The 23263-nt window shown below is 32.7% G+C and overlaps 1 protein-coding gene and 1 non-coding gene across 3 annotated transcripts; one reads left to right on the top strand and one right to left on the bottom strand.

Annotated features, from left to right (window-relative positions):
• The first annotated feature begins 2453 nt into the window (after window positions 1–2453).
• On the top strand, window positions 2454–7032 carry LOC120166827 (uncharacterized protein DDB_G0271670-like). Of its 2 annotated transcripts, XM_039176020.1 has the most exons (10): window positions 2454–2600; window positions 3315–3466; window positions 3724–3811; window positions 4427–4979; window positions 5180–5233; window positions 5464–5561; window positions 5684–5809; window positions 5965–6054; window positions 6687–6806; window positions 6890–7032. In XM_039176020.1, the coding sequence occupies exons 1-9, from the start codon at window positions 2541–2543 to the stop codon at window positions 6801–6803; spliced, it is 1338 nt and encodes a 445-aa protein (XP_039031951.1). In that variant the 5' UTR covers window positions 2454–2540; the 3' UTR covers window positions 6804–6806; window positions 6890–7032. The 2 variants fall into 2 exon arrangements, with proteins under 2 accessions (XP_039031951.1, XP_039031950.1); XM_039176019.1 differs by having other exon boundaries at window positions 2455–2600; window positions 6687–7032.
• Window positions 7033–9533: 2501 nt separating this feature from the next.
• On the bottom strand, window positions 9534–9733 carry LOC120166895. Its single transcript, XR_005519982.1, has one exon. It is a non-coding gene; the product is annotated as a U2 spliceosomal RNA (small nuclear RNA).
• Window positions 9734–23263: the final 13530 nt, after the last annotated feature.

Raw genomic sequence — 23263 nt, forward strand, 5'->3', positions numbered from 1 at the left:
CAAATGACATTTATGATGTCAAATACCAGTATTTGTCAGTCAACGTTTCCAAGTGGGATGGAAGAGCAAACTGGTGGAATGACAGAGCATAGTGGTTGGAATATATTTACAACACCAGTTGAAATGCTCCCAATGAATGAGGAGGATAGGTACCATACTCCTAAGAACCGCAACGACCACAACGCATCAGACGTCTGCCCCGACATTATCATTCAACAACACCATGGTATCAACAACAATTATAAACTCAATTGTTATTTGTTTAAAATTAAATATTTAAATTAGACTAGTATTTTATTTTTAAACATAAGTTATATATTTAAATTTGTTTGGTATTTAAAAAATTAAAAAAATTATCAAATTAGTAGTAATCATTATTAAAACATTATTATCAAATCATTATTAAATCTTATAATTATATTATTAGTAATCATTAATAAATCATTAGTATCAAATCCAAATAATTAAATATTTATAATAAATAATTATTAGTAATCATTACTAAATCATTAAATATCAAATCATTAGATTAATAATAATTATTAAATCATTATTAGTAACATTAATAATCAACCAATCATATTAAATAATTATTAGTAATAATTCTCTCATGCATTATTTTGGGAAAAAAATAATCCCCCATGTATTATTCCGGCCATTTTGCTCATACATAAATTTTATAAATTCGATTTAAATTGAATAAATTTAACTATTTATAAATAATAATAAGATAAAATATAAATAAAATATAAATAATTCAATTAAAATGAACTTAAATAATTATTAAAAAAACATAATTCCCCCACCACCCAATGTATAACAACTTGGCTGTAAATACATCAAATTATTACATGCAATAAGGGATCACGGCGTTGAAGCCAATAATTCATTCAACAATTATTGTTGCCCTACCCCGTGAATGTTGCAATAATGCATCTATTATAGCTATTATGAATGCTGCAATAATTCATGCATGCAATAATGAGGGGAGCAGGGGTTGCAGCTGCGGGAGAGAAGTCTCAGTCCCACTCGGTAGAGAGTATTCAACTTTACCGAATTTTTTTTAAATTATTTTTACTTTATATCATCTTTTTTAAATTGATCTTAAAATATTTTAATTAAGGTTTTCAGATTACCAATGCCATGTGAATCAGAAAAGCATTCTACTATCATATTTTTCAAAAAGTAATTGTTAAATTATTATTGTTATAAAATTTACATTTCTACATGAAGTTAAAATAATTTTACACATTATTATCATACTAAATAATTATGTGAAAACTTTAGATAGATTTTACGAATGCTATGTTTTTTTTCATAGAAGAATACTGTTTTATTTTAATAGTTAAATAAATAATTCTTTTGTAAAAGTTACAAATTGATTTTTTTATTAAAAAGTATTTTAAATAATTAAACTCCTTGAAGAACTTGGTGGTACTGATCCACCAAAGAAGGAAATTCACTTTTGAAACTTTGGAGCAACCAAAAACAGGAAATTCACTTCCTTTTTGAAATACATAACGCTTGGATTGCTTGGCTACCTACGTGCACGTGAAGAATTGCAGTAGCAGCAACGCAATACAGGTCGCTCGGACGGCTTGGTGACCTCCTTGATCGTCCGGAGCATCTGGCGATCAACGTTCGAACTGTAGCAATCACCCCATTTCAGCAATTAATTCTTCAACAGCTTTAACTCAAGGATTTTTTTTTCACAGCATTATCTGATGAATTTTGCCAATATATCAAAATGGACCACGTGCATGTAGAGATGACAATGAGTCGTTTTTAGTGAATCTGACTAGATCCAAAAAAATATATATCTCCATTTAAATTTGACCTGATTTGAAAAATATATATCTTCTACTCGACCCGACTTAGATAGCATATTTCCTCCACTCAAATCCAACTTGATTTAATTTTTTATAGTATAAATTTGACTCGACTCAAACCAATCTGATATAAAATAATGACATAATTAAAAAAAATTATAGATATAGGGGTATTAAATCATTTATCCATAAATTTATATTAAAAATTACGCTATTATTCTCGGATCAAGTTGGAGATTTTTCACCTTCTACCCGAACCCGATGCGACCCGACCTCATATCTGCATAAACTCTGACCCGAACCGAATTCATTTTTTTTATAAATAAATCTTACCCTCAGATTGAATCGAGTCAGATTCCATCAATTTCAAATTAAATTGACATCCCTTCGCGCATGTAATGCTATTATTGAGGTCAAAGCCCATCGTGATGGGCCGAATTAGGCAATTTAAACAAGCGTGTGGCCCACGATAGCTTTGGAAACCAATCCGACAGTCTCAATAAAAGTTTACTTCCCCACTTGATCGGACGGTCATAATCAACCCTTTCCCATTTTTTAAAGTTTTTTCTAATAATTAATCCCAAATTACAGAAAGTCCCACATCCCCCTTTTTTTTCTCTCCTTTAGCCTGAAACAAAAACCATAAAAAAATCTCCTTTTTGAACCCTAAAACCCTTTTTTTAAACCTCATTTCAACCGCCCAATCCCACTATGAATGATAAAAAAAGATTTGCCTTTTCCAGCTCGGCTGTTGATGCCAACGATTCTGCTGTGAGTTTTCTGATATTCCACTCTTTTTTTTAAAAAAAAGTTAAATTTTAAAAAATGTTGCTGTTGCTTCATAGCTTCATACCCTGAATTGGCAACGTAGCCCTAATTTAGTTTTGTTTGTTCTCTTCTATAATCAAGAAAGTGGACCCTTTTAGCAGTGATTTATTGTTAAGATTTTCTGGGTTTAGTTAAAGTTTTATTGATTTAGAAGTTAATGAGCTCTAAACGAGAACAAAAATGTTAAAATTTGAATCTTTTGCATGAGTTTTTACTTTCAGTTAGCTGACAGGCATCTTGGGAAGATTGAAGGTTTTATTTTTAAATATTTGGTTGTGGGTTTATTGTTTTTTTAAGAATGTACTTGACTTGATAGAAGCTGAATGTGTTTATCATAGCTATCATTGTTCATGTTTTATGTCTACAGCAGCTTTTTTCCGGTTGATGATGCTATAGAGATTATGTTTTGAAAAGCCGGGAAAACCAACCAATAGAGCAAATTAATTTCATTTACTTAAGGAATGATTGGAAACAAAAAGTTTTTAACTTGCTTTTTACTTTCAAAAGATTGGAGTGTGCTTGCATTTTTTGAAAGAGGGCGGGAGAGGAGGGGATTGGCAAGTAATTGTGTCTATCTAGTTGATGGTTATTTTTCTGTGATTTGATCCATTATTCTTGTTGCCAAGGCTTCTTATATAATCATCGACTGTGGTGCAGTTCCGTAATAAAAGAATAATGGCAGAATCTCCTTTTGATGCTCAAAGGGAAGAACCATCTCAACAGCAGCCAAATGCAACACCACCACTAGACCCACAGCAAGCTGGGTTGTCTCGGCAGCATGTCAAAGCTCTCAATACCCAATTTGCAAGGTCCTGTCTCTGATGTTTCAACAACTTGCTTTTGCTTTGTATGTTTGTTTAGGACAGTGATTTGATCTTTTGCTACTTATAAAACAAGTTTGATGTATTTACCATTCTTTCTACCTTTATGTATGAATATCTTATCATTATGAGTCCCTAGTGTAACCAAGGTTCTTGCTTCTTTGTCTGTGGACCTCAGTAAACTTAGCAAACTTAGAGTTTTGTATGATTGTATTTATTTTCCATAACAACATTTATTTTAGCAGTTGGGTACAATCACAACTGAAGAATCACCCTGATGAGCTTTGGCAAGATGGTGTTAGTGATTACTTATGTCATGCTTCAAACATTATGGTAACTTCTGATGGTTTCTCATCCACTTGCAAATATTTGTGGTTATGGTTGTACAGTCTAAGTGAATGTATTGGTTTGCAAATTTTTTAGCTGTACTGTTAGATTCTTTGAGATCCATCTTTAAAGGATTTTGTTTTATTGTGTCATGCTACTTTTGTTTCTATATGTTATAAGTATATTTTAGTAATATATAGACTTTTCTAGTCTCTTTTTCTTTAAAGAGTGTAATATGAATTCTTCATGTAATTTCTTAATATTCATAAAACTAAAGCTAGCTGTCATGCTTGATTCATATATCGGTATTTAGTAGTTTGCGATTGGGTTTACTTGCTCTTACTATACACCTTTTAATTGACATAGATCAGAATATTATACTGTTCCACGATTAGTTTGATGACAGCTTTAGACTGACTGTATGTCTATTTGAAGTTAACTTATCCACCATCTAACTAAAACAGATGGGCTAACTTGGGTGTATGTCACAGATAACCTTCATTTGTGTATATGTGACTCCTTCTAATGTTTAAGTTAGAATGCAAGACAAGACCACATATATTCAAGGTATTATTGCTTTTGTTTTCTAACTTGAAAGGTACTCTATTTCCTCTTTTGCAGGAGAAGTTCAGTGACGTTGTGGATTGGCTCAAAGCCAATGCAGTAAATGTGAACAACTTGTCTGCTGCTGAAACCCATAAAAATGACAGTAAAATGGCGCCCGAAACCAAGAATCCGGAGAATATTTTTTTTCAAGGAAAAACTGGATTTACTCCAACCAGCACTACAGGCTTTGTTCCAGGCTCTACAACCACGAGCTTTTCTGCAGGCACTACAACCATGAGCTTTTCTCCAGGATCTACGGCTGGGACCTTTTCTCTGGACACTACAACTACACGCTCAACTCCAGCTGATATGACTAAAAAAATTCTTCCAGAGGGAACAACTACTAGCTTTACCTCTTCTAGTTCAACTACAAGTTTGACTTCAGCTGGTCTGACAACAAGCTCAATGGCAGCTGGTTCAAAATCAAGCTTTACATTTGGCCTTGCAACTGCAAGTTTTGCTTCCTCCAGTACAACAAGTAGCTTCACTTCATCTAATATGACTGCGAGCTTTGCATCTCCTTGGAGCTCTGGAGTATTCTCTAATAGTCAGTCTCCTTTCTTGTTTGGTAGGTGTTGCATCGACTTTTTACAACAAATATTTGTACAAGGATTAAAATTCAACATTATTGGTTTGAATATATTAAGAAAATTACATGTGCCTAGAAGGAACAAAAGATGAAAGTTGTAACCTCAATCAAAGTCGAGTTTGGATTCTGCTCGTGTTAGTTTTGTCAAATTAATTTCACTTCCTGTTTTGTTATTTCAGGAACTCAGACCTCAGTTTCTGTGGACAACAATGCAGCCGATGACGCAGATGATGGTGGGACAAAGAAACTTTATCTTTTGGTTCTTATTTACTGGATATTGTTTATGTTTAGTGCCACTTCTTCGTTAAATTCAGCGTTATCATGGAAGTTTTTACTTTTCTAGGTTATTTTTCTTTATTGGTTTTAAGTAGATAGGTCAACTCTTTATCCCTACCTCTCTCGACTTGTAGTAGTGTTACCTTCTCACTAATGCGCATTAGTAAGTGTCATTTTGGATTGTCAGATAATGAGTTGCCAAAACCTAGCAGTCCATCAGTGAAGAAATCGGAAGAGAAGGGTGTTGTTGTTGTTCATGAAGTCAAATGCAAGCTATATGTCAAGGTGTATCTTCTGAAAACTTGCATTCAGTTTTGATTTTCAGATTCGCTTACTCTTGGTTTGTGTCATGGTGTTTGGTCTGACCTTCCATTTTGTTACCTCTTTCCTACCTCCTTTTATGCCAGTCAACTGATCCAGCAGATAAAGATTCATGGAAAGATAAAGGCACAGGAAAGCTCTCCATTAAATGCAAAGAGGGTATCAGCAAGGGTTCAAAAGATTCCAAACCGACAATTGTTGTACGAAATGATGTATGTTCCTTTATGTCCAATGTAGTGGTTTTATAAATGTGATTCATGAATGAGCTGGTGTTCAGTGGGTAGATATGAGACAGTTCACTCTTAACCACAAAAATTCCCGTGTTTTTTAGCTATCTCTAACTTCTATAACAATGTATTGGTTGCAGGTGGGAAAGGTGTTACTGAATGCTTTGCTATATCATGGGATCAAGACAAGTTCACAAAAGAATTCCCTTGTCGCAATATTTCATACTTCGGTAATATATATTAAAGCCAAATGTTTGGGTATTTTGGACATTCAGTTTTCTAATTTTGGTATTGTGTATGCCTTCTGTCATGTCATTTGTATCTTACAATGATTTATTAGCATAGCTTATGGGCATGTATGTAGCAGCTGGAATCGTTTACCTTGCACTCAATAGTTTAGGTTACCCCTAGTCTTGCGGATTATCATACTCGAAGACATTCATTTGAAAATTCAATTATAGCCCCACAGTTAAATATACTTATGGTTCAGGGCTCTAGAGTAAAGGTCTAGATGTTAACATTTAATTTTTACTGCTCATCTCGAAAGTAACATTAGGACCCATTGCCTGGTGCAATGCCTACTTTTGAGCTGATGATCGTGGGATACAAGGTCGATCTTGGAAGTAGGATTATTTTGGCCTTGTAAGCTGCTCTGGAGTATGAGAGAAGTTGTAAATATGTTATAGAGCTAAGCATGCTGCAGCTATGTAGTAAATTTTACTAACATGGAATTTGGATGTGGAAATGTTAACAAGTATATTGGTAGCTGGAACATGTGATATAAGGTATATTTGCTTCGAAATTGTTCTTTGCAGAATTTGACCTTGTCGAGTATTTCAGTGACATCTCTTGGATTATGTAGGATGAAGGTGGCAATAACGAAGATGTCGTGGCACGGACCTTCTTAATTAGAACAAAATCAGAGGATGACCGAAACAAACTGGCAACAGCAATCCAAGAGTATTCTCCCGCATCGTAAATTGTATGTGCCATCATCCTATTCGTGTAACCTTGAATGAGAGTATAATTTTACCTGGATTATGTTAGTCCTTTACATTTTTCCAGGGTCGGCTTCTTAGTGATTGGACCAGCTTGTTCTAGTGGCTCCAAAAGGAATGGGGCCTATATCATAGATGGATTTCATTAGATTGTTATATGTTCACAGCATTTGCACCATTAACGGAGATTACAGGGATTATTTATCCCCATATCTGTTATCCGAATTTGCACACCCTAGTTGAATGCACTGAATTTTGGTCGATTGTATTTATACCTGTTGCATCTGTTCATCAATCAAGCAATGAATTTGGATCAACGGTGTTTAGTTGGATGCCTAGATGGAAACTTTATAACTTGTATGTATATAGGGGTGAGTAAAATTTGATTCGATTTGAAAACCCGACTCAACTTTACTCGAATTTCATACATTCAACATGACTTCAAAAAGAAATTAAAATAAAGTTTTAATGATAAAGTATGATTTGTCAACTCGAAATTTTTTAACTTGATTCAACTCGACTTGATTGAATAATCATTTTAATTCCTCTTGTCCTTAATTCTTCCTTGATTTTAAGGTTCATTTTTTGTCATATTTAAACTACACATTCCCCTATTGCTACGGAATATTTGTGTAACTTTAATTTTTACATTTTACTTAATAAAAAATGTTCAAAATATATTGTTTTACTTAAAAGTGGCGCTTAAACTTTTTTTTGATCAATCTAAGTATATAATATTACAAACATTACTATTCTATGTGCTTTGGTAGTAACGTTCGTTAAAATATTTTGTTAAATGGCATGTATCGCATTTAGGTAATATTGAAAATTTTATTTAAAATAAAAAAAATTATGTTTTAAAAAATCAAAATTTTAAAAATCTTTAAAAAAATCCCAAAACTTTGAAAAACCTAATACCAATCTGTATATCCTCACCTATTGTTGTCGTTACTGTCGATTAGATCTCCACCTAATGAACAGTCAAACACGATGATCCGAAAGCCATAAACTACGACGAACAATTGACGAAGAGAATGGCAAAGTTCAACCCCAAACAGCAAAATCATATACCCAAGCAACTCGATGGCACTCCTGACGACTGACAAAGGAGATGTCAAGGATGGCGGAGGCAGCGAAAGTTGCGGCCTGTAATGGAGACAATAAGGTTAAGGTTACAGTTAGGGTTTATAGTTGATTTTAAGGATCTTTAGGGATTTGGGTTTCTTTTATAATTTTAGAGAATTAGAGTTTTTATACATATGATAATTTTTAAAGTTTTTTTAAAACAACATTTTTAAAATTACTTGAGTACACTTAATGGCAGAATGTAACGTTTGTTACGATCGAGGCATCTAAAGTGATAATGTTTATAACATTAGACACCTAAAATAATTAAAAAAAGTTTAGGCATTACTTTGGAAAAAGTGTAGTAGTTTTGGCACTTTTTTAATTTTTTTATATTAAACCTTTATTTTTTAACAATAAATTTACTCTTATAATACCTCAATTTTACATTTTATTTAATTTTTTTGCTACTGTTTACTTTTCAATTTTTTTCTTCTCATAAATTCTATAAATTCTATAAATTTTAATGGCATTCGATTAATGTTAAAAAGAATATGGTTAAAAAAGTCCTTAAATTGCCAAAATGGTTGAAATTATGTCTTTTAAAAAATTACCAAAATAATCCAATTTGAGCATTATTTCCTAGGCTATGGCGATTGCAACAATACCTTCAAAAGACTTCAGAGTGAAATGAGTCTTAGTTTGAATACTACAAGACTACTATGCGTATTTAACCTTCCCATGTATTTCAAATTTCAGATACATGTTGTATTTCTAGAATCTTCAACTGAAGACTCATTACATTCCTAGAATTTTTTGAAGTCGCATGAATCACCATGCGTCTTCTCCTATGCACTGTAGCAATCATCCTAGTATCAAAATAATCGGTGAGTTACAATCTTGTTTAATTCAAATTTATTGTCATATTAATCATAATCATTATATAAATATTTACAATTAAATTGATAATTACCTGTTAATGTGGTGAAATAAAGCGTGAAATGTTAAAATTCGATGACTTCTAGAAATTGAAATTCGTATGAAAAGGAAAATCCTTAGGTTTATATACAGCACTTGTCATTTGCAGCCATGTGTTTGTTATATGGTTCACATTGATTTGAATTAAGTTTGAGTTTTACTTTCATAAACTCAATTCGAATGGAGAAAAATTTAAATTTGAATCGAGTTATAAAATAGAACTCAAATAGTAATTCAAAGTTTTTAGTTATTAGTAGATTAATTTTCAAGTTTGTATTGAGTCTCTCGATTCTATATGATATATGTATATCACATATGAAAAAAAATATGAATATATATATAGAAAATCATTTAAATTGAAATTAAATATTATCATAATATTATAATTATTTACAATTAAATTCAGGGTAAAGTATATAAATAGTCCCTCAGGGTGATGTTTTCTTGAGCCTCTCGACTATTAAAAATTATAAAATGTTCCTCTAACTATCATATGTTGCTTTGTTGAGTCACCGACTATTAAAAGTTACAAAATGGTCACCCGACTATTTAGTATGTTCTAAACATGTTATTTTCCGTTAAAAACTGAACTGCAATCTCGAACCTAAAATTTTCAAACTCAACTCAAACTCAAAAAATAATATTAAAACTCGACTCGAACTCGAAAAAGCTCGAACTCAAAAAACAATTTAAGAGCTCGATTGAAGCTCGAGACTCAAACTCGAATTGGAACTCGAATAAAGCTCGAATTTAAGCTTGATCCCTCAAAAATAAATTTAATATCATATGAGCCATTAGCCTACGTATCAGATATTAAGCTAATAAACACACACTACTCTTGATCTTAGCCAAAAGGCCGAGAAAAGATATACTTAAGTTCTTAACACAAGCGATTAGTCCACTCGTTTTATAACTGCTCTCCAGCACTCTAACTCTCTTCAACACGTGGGATATAAATGCTCTCTTCAGCGCCCGGTGTGGGATATAAATTCAAAAGGCTTTGGACTAACAATGAGCCTTTATCTATTCTCTTTATCTCTATCGAGTCCACTATATTACTCAATCTTTGATATTGCTCTTGTCTTCTCCGTCGACCATGATTCGCTTCTTGAAATATTCGAACTCGAATATTACCCACCACCACCCGCCTGCTCGACTCATCCGTTGCTCAAAATTATCGTCATTTCTCTCGCTTTGCAGGGGATGTTGGCAATGATGATGATCTTCAACACCCAGGGTCATGGAAATTGATGGAGGGTCTCCGCCGTTGCTCCGCCAATTACGTGCCTTTGTGCCTTTGTCCCCCATTAGCTTCCTGGAGAGAGATGCAAAGGTTTACAGAGACAGAACATTACTTGTTTATGGTTCTCGTAAGTTCACATGGAGTCTGACGCATCAACGTTGTCTCAAGCTCGCTTCTGCCCTGTCCCAGCTCAAGATTTCCTGGGGCGATGTGGTTCGTCTCTCTCTCTCTCTCTAATATAGCTTGCTTCTGCCACTTTGTTTTGCTTTACTTTTGAATCTTATTTTACTATTTGGTGATGGTTGATATCTTCAAGGATTACTTCTACTGGATTCTAGTATGATTTTCAGTTTATCTTCTGATTTCTTATAATCAATCCGATGAAAAATATCAAGTTTTTTTTAACAAATTTAGTTTCAGAATTTATGGAAAATCAATTTGTATGTTGATTGGACTAAATACTAGTTTAGTTGTAATAAATTCATGATTTTCACTTACACACGGTACCTTTGTGATTGATCTGCCATCAACATTCAACATGCAGAATCAAGCTGGCTTATATTCATTTTTAATTCACCCTGATATGTACCTAATGCTTGTCTTTCTTTCCTTTTGCTTTCGTGTTGAGGAGAATTTGTTTGCTTTTGTTGAACTTTAACCAGTATTTTATATAATACTTCATGGAGGTGTTTTTTTGAATTATAGAATCAAATGAGATTCCCATTTTTTTGCTCTTTGTTTAAGCAGGTTTCGACCCTAGCTCCCAAAGTTCCAGCAATGTACGAGCTGCATTTTGTTTAAGCTGCATTTACAGATCAATTGCATATAAGACCCTGTACTTTATGCGTATTTTGTATTTAAGTCATTGGTTTAATTCCAATTTAAGTCAATAATCTTCTTTGGTTATCAATTTTCTCTCAATTCTACATTTGAAACGTCCGAGAACATAGTCAAATATACCGTCAAAGAAATGGTTGCGGTCTGCACAATCTGTTACTGAGGTAAATCTGTTGTTGATGAGATGCTTCCTACATATTTAGCTAATGTGTTGTAACGTATGATATCATTTAATTGGATTCTTAATTAATGTTTCTAGGTCACATATCCTGCTCCTGCTCATCAAGCTTCATGGTCAATTGATGACCTACCCAAATCTGTTGCTTGTACCATTCACCAGGGATCCAACACGACAAGCATGTATCGTGTAGGCACACTTTAGTTTAGGTAATAATTTAATCCTATTTAGGATTGTCTTATTTAAGTAGTTGTGTATATTTATTTTGCATGTTGATATGTTTATCTATAAGTATGCGAATGATTTATTTAGGAATCAAATAACATCATTTTGTATAATTTGTATGTTAGCTTCATGTGTATAACTTAAACCCTTAACTCTAAACCTTAAACTCTAAACTATAAACCATAAACCTTGCACCCTAAATCATAAACCATAAACACTAAACACTAAATCATAAACTAAAAAACCCTAAATCCTATATCATATACCATAAACCCTAAATACTAAACCATAAACCCTATCACATAATTACAATGGATGAGATGTCTTAGTTGTATTATAGAATTTTTAATATATTTTTAAAAATTTATAATTATCAATAATGTATTTTTAATAATGTAATTTTAAAAAATCTAAAATTATAATATAACATTTTTTTGAGCTGCTCACGAGCTTTTCGAGTTGAATATCGAGTAGCTCGTTTCGGCTCGTTAAGAAATCGAGTCGAGTCTATTCGATCCGATTATTTATCAAACCTTAATCGAATCGATCTCGAGTAGCTCGCGATCTATCTTACCTCATTTACTGTCATAACCGTACATATGACAGTTTATTGCCTAAGTTGGTTTCACGAGATTTTATCGTTTCGCTTAGATCTGTAGGTGTGGGACAGTGGGAATGGCTGCCACTTTTGTATTGTGAATCACCACATTATGTTGTCATAATGTCATTGGCTTTCTGTTTTATTGTGTCTGATTGGGAACTCTAATTGCCATTCATTGAATTTAAAACTCAATTATTGTTTTTAAATAATTACCGATATCTTATTTATTAATTAACTAATTTGAATCAAATATTACAAAAATTCTCTCAATACAATTTTAAAATTCAGTTATTACAACACTCCAAACCAATATCATTTGATATATATTATTGATGAAGTATCTAAACTTTAATGTAAGGTCGAATCAGGTTGGATCGAGTTCAAATAGAAGAAATATGATTTTTGAATCGGGTCAGATCAGGTGGAGTGTATGCATTTTTTTAATTGGGTCAAATTCAAGTGCATGATATATTTGGTTTGGATCGGATTGAACAAAAACCCGATCAACAAGACTCGTTAACATCCTTATTCTCAACAATGCTAAGATTTGGTATTATAGGATAATTTTAACACATAATCTTAACCAATATTTTATCTACAAAATTAATGAGTTAATTGTATCATATGTCCTCAAGCTATAACTCTCATTTTAAATTGGTATTTAAATTTTTGAATATTTTAATTTCATCCTCAAATAATGACTCTTATTCTAAATTAGTTCTTAAACTTTTGAACATTCTAATTCATCCCTAAACTATGACCCTCTCTCTAAATTTATCCACAAACTTTTGAATATTCTAATTTCATCTCTAAATTCATGCAAATATTTAATTAGTTTCGACCATAATTTAACTTAAATTTTTGTTTTTTTTCAAACATATAACAATATAACTTGACTTAACAATTTTATTAACAATGGATGTAATACCAAACTGAACCGTAGAACCAAATGTAAGTACCAAAATATATTTTTACCATTCATATTATAACAACAATTTCATTTCTCAAACTATCAGAAATTATTATATTTATTAAAAATTTAACTGAAATAAATAATTATATTAAATAAATATTGCATATTTTAGATCTTGCAATGGTGTATGGTCGCATGCAACCCACTATAGAGCTTTCACATGTAACCCAATAGTCGAATTTTATGGAAAATAAAATTGACAACTCACATAAATAAGATTTACATATATTTAGTTTTGATTTTATAATAATAATTTATTTTAATTTAATTAATAATATAAAGTATTACTTTTTGAAATGAATAGTCAATTATCTTTATATTAAAATTTGGCTTAAGGTAACTTTTGCTCGTGTAATAAACCTAATTTATCATTTTTGCTCCTATGGTATTTTCACATTATTTTAACTCTCAAAGTTATTTAATTGCATCATTCTATTCCTTAACCCTAACTCAGAATCCTAAACCCTAAACCATAACCCCTTAACCTTTAAACCCCTAACACTAAATCCTAACTTAAAACCATAAATAATAGTAAATATTTTAAATATTGATACAATTGAACAATTCTGAGGGGTTAAATTAACACTAAAAATATCATAGGGATGAAAATGATAAATTGAGTCTATTACAAGAACAAAAGTGACCTTAAACCTAAAATTTTTATACATAAAAGTGATTCATTTTAATCTAATTAAGATCAGTTTGATAGTTTTTTCAGAAAGCAGGTGAAAAATTGATTTTTTTTAAATTGATTATGGAATGAGCATTTGGGTTGTTTTGTTTAGATTTATCTAATAAGTTAACTTTTTAAGAATTAATTTTTAAGTAAATTAATTATTCAAATGCAATAATGTATAAATTTTTATTTAAAAGAATAATTTTTATTTTTATGAATTATCCAAATATTTTTTAAAAGATATTTTTAAAATATCAAATTACTAATATAGTAAATAATTAAAGGATATTTTCCCTGATTCAATATTTTCTCAAACTCACACTTTTATATATTATGTTTATATTTTTAAACACATTTTCTTGATTCATTTTTGAACAAAATATTTATTCTCTATATAAGGATGAAACCAATAATATTTTGAGAATAAATAAATTATAATTCTTAAAGGGTTTTAAATATAAATTCACCATATCTTTAGCATATATTTTATTATTTTTAATGTCTAAAAAATATATTTTTTAAAAAAATATATTTTTATTATTTTTAAATGAGACAGTGTAATTTTATCATTGTTTAAATTTTAATTTTTTTGCTAATAAATTTTAAATTTTAAAAATAATAAAATTATTATATACACATTTAAAAGTAATATCTTTAAAAAAACATAAAAGTAATAGTAATTTAGTTGGGACTCATGCAAATTAGTTTGACCTAACATGTGAATATAATTAATTAAATATTTTAAAGTATATTATAAATTAGAACCGAAATTAGTTTTACCTAACATCTTCTTTAAGCGAGTATAATTAATTAACTATTTCATTCAGTTCTCTCTATTTTTAATACTGTATTGAAGTAATACAAAATTAAAAATATGATTAAATTATGTTTGAATTTCTGTAAAATTAAGTATTCTAAACTTATATTAAAATCTGAGCAAATAAACCAAGAAATTCAACCATAATGTTTGGATACATGGTTCAAAAGTTAAAAAACAGTTTTATACGAAATTAATTTAATTTTTTTATTTTTAAAATATAAAAGTTTTTATATTTTAAATAGTAAAAACAATTTTAAGACAATATATAAATATTATTAACTATTTTTTATTACTTGAAAATTTAACTTTTTTAGAAATATTGATGTAAATATTTTAAAATTGAAAATTTCTACAACACTTGTCGAGTGTAGATGAGCACGGTTAACGGTGAAGACCATTAAATTAATTTATAAAATATTAAATTATAAAGTACGAAACGTATAATTATAAATTAATTAAAAATTTGAATGTAATTTGATTAAAATATAATATTTATAAATCATTAATTTTATAATCTTATTTTAATTATAATTAGATCAAATATTAATTTGAAAATTTATAAACCATAATTTATTTTCATAGTTTTGAAATCGCCATTGCCAGGTATCATCTTTCATCACCGACGAACGACAAAGACTAAATCGACGGTGAAAGATGATATGGACGGCGGTGGAAGTTATGAAAATAAATTAGGTATATAAATTTCCCAAATTAATATGTGATCTAACTATAACTATAATTAAAATAAGATTATAAAAACTAATTTTTTATAAATATTGTATTTTAATTAAATAACATTTAGATTTTTCCTAATTTATAATTATACGTTTACTATTTTACAATTTAATATTTTATAAATTAATTTAATGATACTCATCATTAACGGTGTTTATCTATGCTTGTTGAACGTAAAAAATCATCCTTTAAAAATTTATTAAATAAGTAAAAAAATAAAATAAAGCTATCTGGTAAAGCTAAAGTTTAAAAACCATAATTAAAAATTATTATAAAAATTGAGAATCTAATCAGACTGAACTAGACCAATATTATATTTATTTATATTTGCATAATTTAACCATTTAATTTTAAAAAAATTAGTTTAATTATGTAAAATAATTAAATCTTATTGTTAAATCGATGGAGTAAAATTAATAATTCAACAAATTATACACAAGGAATTAATAAAAACCAACGCTTAAACAATACATATGCTGAAAATTAACAAAGTCCAATAGTTCAATTTTAACCATTTTTTTTTATAAAATAAGGAAATCAAATTATTATAAATTAAAGTAGAGAGACTAATTTCTCGAATTTGATAAAAGTATAAGGATGAGATTTAGAATTAGACCGTAAAAGGAAGTATACGTAAACTAAACGTGTTGTCTCTTCATGAGGTGGGCCCGGATGCAGATGGTTGCTATAAAATCTCTGATACATATTCTGCTTTTAGAATCGAGCTGCAAACAAAATTACAAAAAATAAAATAAAATAAAGGATAAACTACGTCTAAATTTTTTATTTTTTTAAAATCATAACTATGCATTTTTTCCGATATATCACATTTTTCATTTATTTTTCTCTGTCAGGTATAATTCAAACTAATTTTCTTGATATAACACCTTTTACAGTAAGGAGCGCCCCTGCAGCACGATTTATGGTGATTTGGAGCCATGTGGGGTAAGTCGCACCCCTGGAGCACGCCTTATGCTGATGTGGGTTACACGTGTGTAATGCGCGGCCCCTGGGGCGCCTTACGCCACGTTGGGCAATAGTGCGGGTCAGGAGTCGCGCCTTACCTTTAATTCAATTATATATAACGCGGGATAGAGGCCGCGCCTTAGCTTTAATTGATACAATTATATAAGGCACGGTGCAGGTATTTATAGCTACTTTTCTCGGCTATAAATACCCTTCTCCCCCGGAAAACTCCTCACATCTCCTCTATCAACTTATAAATTAATACAACAATTCCGTCAACGAGTCAATAATTCCGACAATCTTCTCATATTTGATTCAGAAGTTCGTGCGATTTTTCGTTATAAGATAATTTTGTTATAATTTTTTTATTATACTTATTGTTTATTATGAATATTTGAAAAAAATATTATACGTTTATGTGTAAAAATTTTATTATGTTATATTTTCGTTCATATATTATTTATTTAATCAGGTTTGTTTCAGTTGTTTTTTTTTTGCAGATATAATATTGTCGCACTTTTAAACTCAAATAATGACGTGACTTTCAGCTATTGTTTATTATGATGGTGAAATTCGAGAAAATGTAACCGGCGTTGTTTTCGTATCAAATGAATGTGTTAAAATATAATTCAAGAGAAACATAACTCTTGAGGAGCTAATAACGAAGATTTCGAGGAAGGTTCATGTTGGAAGTAGTAGAAGAATGTCGTCGTTGTAGTACATATTTCCAACATCATTGTTGCCATTAACTTATACAACGTTCGAACTTTCGAACAATGATGATGTTGAAGTGATGGTTGAATCTCAAAGTAATTATTCAGACGCCGATATTGAGATGTATGCAAATTTTGTTCAAGTGCGTGCTGCTCGGGGTCAGTGATTAAACTCCCACTATGGGCTAGCTGAACAAGTTAATCAAGTTGACAGCCCGACGACAGTAATGTGTAATGATTTTAATGCCATAATAGGGAGACATTCATCCGCAACTCCTTACGATTTATACCGAGGTGGGTCGACGAACAATCTGTATGGTAACATCGCGTGCAGTTCAAGGGGAATGCATTCATCTGCAAATCCCTTTGACCTTAATATGGAGATGCCATCGACACAACAATCTGTGCACTATCCATTTGACACGATGGCTTCAAGCTCCAGGGGGAGGCATTCGACTGCGAGCTTTTTCGATCTCAATGTCGATATACCTTCCAGTTCAAGGGGAAGGCGTGCAAGTAGTAGGTTCTTCGACCTAAATGTGGAGAGCATCGAGGAACTATCATCTCCACCAGAAGAACCGCTTCGTGAGCTTGGTGCGGATGGTGCTGAGACTGGACTATTTATTCACTATGAATCACCGCAATTCAACTCCGATGATGATGATGTAGATGAAGTTCCAGGAAATATGGCACAAACTGACCCTCCTGCACACATGTATGAAGCTGATTATGGTGCAATGTATGAGCCAGAATTTGCGGATATGCCTCATCTCGGTGACTATGGATATTACTCATCAATAAATAATGGTGAGTTATCTTTAGGCATGGAGTTTTCAAGCAAAGAAGAAGCGACGATGGCTATAAAAAATTACAATATCCGTAATTATGTTCAATCTAAAGTCGACCACTCCACGACCGAAAAATATGTATGCTACTGTGCCCGACGCGAAAACAGATGCAATTGGATGGTTCGCGTATCGAAGAGGAAGAGGAAAAACAACATATGAGAACTAGCAGTATACAACGGTCCTCATACATGTTGTGCTAGAGGGGTCAACCAAGATCATCCCAACTTGGACTCTAAAGCAAGCTCTCATATAGCTGTTGCAGTGTTGATTTCAGCTATATAATCGCAGTATGGGTACACTGTCTCCTATAAAAAAGCTTGGTTGGCAAAATAAAATGCCATTGTCAAACTTCATGGCGAATGAGATGCATTTTACAACGAACTTCCAGGTTGGTTTAGGCTGGTGCGGACGTTGAATCCTGGGATAATTATGGATTTCGAAACCTCCAATGCATACCATAATGATCGAGTTCTACGCGATTGATGCCAATTCTACCGGGTTTTTTGGACTTACCCACAGTGCGTTAATGCTGTCAAATACTGCAAGCATGTGGTCCAGATCGACGAGACTTTCTTGTATGAAAATACAAGCAAGTTTTATTATTGGCAGTTATCCAAGATGACAATCGCAACATTCTTCCAGTTGCTTTTGCTCTTGTCGAAGGAGAAGATACATATTCTTGGGCTTTTTTCCTCCGAAACTTACGTGCACATGTTATCACGAGGGAAAAAATCTGTGTCATTTCAGATCACGGAGCTGGGATCAAAGCAGCAATTGAGTCTTTCGGTCCAATGTGGCAACCACCATTTGTCCAACATAGGTATTGTCTCTGAAACATTGTTGCAAACTACGATGGAAGGTACAAGAAGAATGATGAGTGTCAATTAATTGTGTGCATGGGTAAGTGAAACTGATGTAGTTTGTTTTCTTTCGATCGTTTTAATTTTGCAAAGAAAGCAAGTTAGTAAGTTATACATTTTTTGATCAGGTTACGAACTACTTCCTTGAACGTTTGAATCAATGCTTCAAGATTTACTGGTGAAGAACGAGGAAGGATACAATTACATCAGCCTCATCGATAAAGAAATGTGGATGAACGCATATGATAGTGAATATCGATATGGACACATGACGACCAACTTGGTTGAGGCAATCAATTCAACCTTAAAGGGTGCACGCCCTTACCTGTAGCGGCTTTGATAAAAATTATATATTTTTGTTTGGGGGTGCTTTTTGCGAAGCTCGGGGGACAAGCTCAAACCTGGATGCAAGGCCGTCATGTCTATCACCCTAGATTAGTTACAGATCTACAAAAAAATTTGCTGCATCAAATGGAATGTCTGTATCTGACTTCTCTAAAAGGCATGAAATGTTTTGTGTCACAGAGTTGCAGCGACCTCTTCAATGGATTGAAGTTGTGTCGTTAAGAGTAAATCTACGGGATAGAACGTGCGAGTGCGGGTTTTTTTCAAGCTCTGAATTATCCATGCTCTCATGTGATAGCAGTTTGCTCGCATACGTGTCAAGACTATAATCGTTTTGTGGATCCCGTATACATACTATCTGAAGTTTATAAGGTATACGAATTTGATTTCCCCCTATAGGTAATGACAAAGACCCTGATGAGGTTCAGGATTGGCTTTCGATTGTACCAAATCCAAGTTTATTGAGGGAGCGTGGTCGTCCAAAATCCAATCGAATTCATTGCGATATGGATATTCGAGAAAGATCTAGACAATACAGAAGATGTGGGCATTGTAGAAACCCAGGATACACTAGAAAAACATGTCCACTTCTGTTGTCATCAAGTAACAATTGATGATGACATGATGTAGTTGTTTATCAAATAATAATTCTTGTACTTTAATTTGCATTTACTTAAAGTTAATATCATTCAATAACCGCTGATGAACAGTAAAAAAATGATACAAGAAAACGAGATTGAACGTTGACGTTATATGTGATTATAATAAAAGAGATAATAAGTGACAAACTGAAGAAAGTTTGAGAACAAAATTATTAAATTTTATCAAACTAATAACAATTTGGTATTTGAACATAATTTTAAATACAACAAACTTACAAAAAATATTAAATGGTAAATGATAACCAAATAACAATAACTAATATTAAATGGTAATAAACAAAATTAACCAAAATATATTAACAAAACTGTATAACAAATTTAACAAAATAAATTAAAATAAATCCAACCACATTAACGAAAAAAAGTAAGTATTAAATGATAAATAATAAAAAAATTACAATAAAAAATCCAATAAACAACTAAATACAAATATAATAAAAAAACAAAATTTATCGATGCTTGCGACGCGAATGTGCTCCGCAAGATGGTGGTTGTCGGCCTCGAGGAGGATTTCTTCGTATCACTAGTTGTGACTCCTCGCTGTCATCATCATCACCATCATCATCATTGTTGCCGTCGTTGTCCTGAGCAACTACATTTTGTTGAGGAGGAGCTGATAACGATTAAGCACCTCCATAGAACAAGGACCCTGGAGGTGTATGATTGACTATCCCATCGGCCTGCGAAAACTAGGAAAACTCATAAAACCTAGACATCGTCAAGTGTGAAAACTGTACAGGAGGTATTTGTGCTGCGGCCATAGGTGATGAGGTTGCACCTGCCAAATATTCAGCATATGAACCCCAAGTAGGATCTGCAAACATAGACCCATAATATCCTCAAGGAGGGGTCATAAAAATCTGTGACGGTGGCGGCGACGGAGTCATAAAACCAAGTGACGGTGGCGGCGACGACATTGGGTAAAGGAACGACGATGGCGACATCACATATGGCTATGGAAGGTAAGTCGCTGTAGACGGTGGCTTCTGTGAAGGTCCTGCTGGTGCAGTTGAGGATGAACCGGAAGTACTTGTTCTCCATCCACGAGTCGGGGGACGATGGTGTTGTGTCGGTGAACGTCTCTGTCGACGTAGTTGAAAGGTCTGCCCTCGTGCATCATCGGAAAGCAGAAATGGTTTCCTGTTACTATTGAACCACTCGTAATAACCGTCAGCAACCATAAAGAGGTCAGTAAAAATGGGCTCTCTACGGGAAAGGCGCTGATGTCGATCCTTCCACAGCACGACCCACTCGTGATGCATCACCAGCCAATCTGTATCGCTATTGCTGCGTCTATCTGTGCTATGCAACTCGTCCATATTGTGAGGTGCTTCCGGAATTAGTTGAAAACAACCAAATTACCGGAGCACGCGATCAGTGGAGTGCCACTCGATGATCGCATAACAGATAAAAGAGACCATCTCCTTCCAAACATCTAATGGGCCCCTCAACTCAGGTGGGATCACCATCCTCACATCATCATTAGAATATGACACCCATTCAAACTAAAACAAATATATATAATTTTTTTTCAAAATAATAATCTAATTATACAACTATAATCTAAAATCGATTTTTAAACATTAAAAGGCATACTTATGTGCCAGCCTTCTGATCAATTAGCACCCTCATTTTTTCTAAATCATCAGGTAACTCCTGATGATTTTTCCTATCAGTAGATCACCTATTCAAGGAATAAAATTATTATACACTGTATAAAATGACTAATATATGAAATCAGTTTTATAAATACCTCAATAGTAGTGGAAATACGAATGGGTTCTTGACAACGAGACATAAAAAGGGCAATCGATACCACGCCCAAGACTGCATCAGCATGAGATATCCGCCGATAGCATTTTTTTTGTAGTCAATCGCGCGACACATCTCCCTATACAGGAAAGCTAAAACTGCCGAGCCCCAACTGAGTGATCCGGCCAGATGAAAGTTGCCAAGATGTCGCAACAACATACAGTGAATCTGGTTGCGCGATTTTTCCGGCATCAACAACCCTCTTATTAGCTGCAGTATGCATGCCCGTGCATACATTTTAACTTCATCATCAGAGGCGTCCTCGCTCAACTCCCGAAAATTAGCATCTAACCAATTTAACGGTATCTGACCACCATTAAAACTTTTCGGGACACGTCCTAGATAGTCCCGTCACAAAGCAGTCCATGAACCGTGCGCCATCCCCGATATCACATCTCTATCCACCGGAAGCCCCAGGTGCATAGAAACATCCTCAAGTGTAATTGTGCACTCTCCGCACGGAAGATAGAATGTGTGGGTCTCCGGCCTCCACCGCTCCACTAAGGCAGCAATAAGGTATGGTTCTATCTTACAGTGACCCTCATATATACCTATGTGACCGAATCCAACCTATACTAAATACGACATGACATGACCAGGTATCACTAACTTAAGGTTCCTAATAAAAAGATCTAATATACGGTATCTCTCCTAAAATATAAATAATTCCAAAAAATAATTTTTAAACTAATAATCATGCATTAAATAAATAAATAAATTATTACTAATATTTAAATTAAATTAAAACGTTAAAATGTTACCGTATCAGCAAAATGTCGAGATATATGATTTCCATCCAAGCGAAGCAGACCGCCTTCCATTTTATTTCTTCAAAAAAATCAATTAAATACAATATTAAATAATTTAAATACTTAAATAAATTATATACAAAATATTAAATATAATAAAATATACCTTAAACATAGATTATAATATTTGAGAGAGGTTGAAAGAAGTTGAGAGGATTTGGTGTGATGAAAGTGATTGAGGATGGGGTATTTATAGGGAGAGAGGGGGTGTGAATGGTCGAGGTAGGTATATAATTAAACCTAAGGCGCACCGTAGGGGGCGCGCCTTTCTGACGCGTGTCAGATTTGCAGGTAAGGCGCGGCCCCTACCCCGCGCCTTACACACGTGTATCCTAGTCAACATAAGACGCGCTTCAGGGGACGCGCCTTACCCCACATGGCGGCAGATCAGCGTAAAGCGCGCTGCAGGGGGCGCGCCTTAGTTCAAAGAGTGTTAGATTGGGAAAAATAGTCTGAAGGGTGCCTGACAGGGAAAAATAAATGGAAAAGGTGATATATCAGGAAAAACACCTCATAACTAACGTTTAGTTTTTGTTTTATTTTAGTATCCATTGTTAAAAATTTAACGAACAAGTTGATATGATATAGTTCCGGTAGACGGACGACCAATCTGAACGGTGGATCACAATAGAATGACGAGTCGATCAACATAATCCAATTTTAGGCCCATCTGATGGTAAACTATAAAGATCAGGGGATAAAGAAATCGAAGAGTCCATCAATGATTTAAAGAGATTAAGACGTTTTCTGATGAAACAGAAGTCGAAATCGTATTTAGGACATTAAAAAGGTATGGGTTGAAAAGTTTATGCTTCATCTACTGACGGATGTGATGATTAACGATTGTAGATGCGGTGATCGCTGAGTTGATTTGTAAAATTTTTAACGACAGTTACTAAAATAAAATAAATATTAAATATAATTAAAAAAATAAAATTTAGATACTAAAATAAATAAAAATGATAGTTTAAAAATAAATAAGAATTGATGGTTTAAAAAATTAAACCGTAGTTTAACATAAAATAAATAATAAAGATTCACCCCTTCCTTCTCTCCTAATAATTGGATAAACAATCACTCAAAATTCCAGTTTCA

This window comes from Hibiscus syriacus, unplaced genomic scaffold, assembly GCF_006381635.1.
Source record: "Hibiscus syriacus cultivar Baekdansim isolate YM2019G1 unplaced genomic scaffold, ASM638163v2 tig00111648_pilon, whole genome shotgun sequence".
NCBI classification, from domain to species: Eukaryota; Viridiplantae; Streptophyta; class Magnoliopsida; order Malvales; family Malvaceae; genus Hibiscus; species Hibiscus syriacus.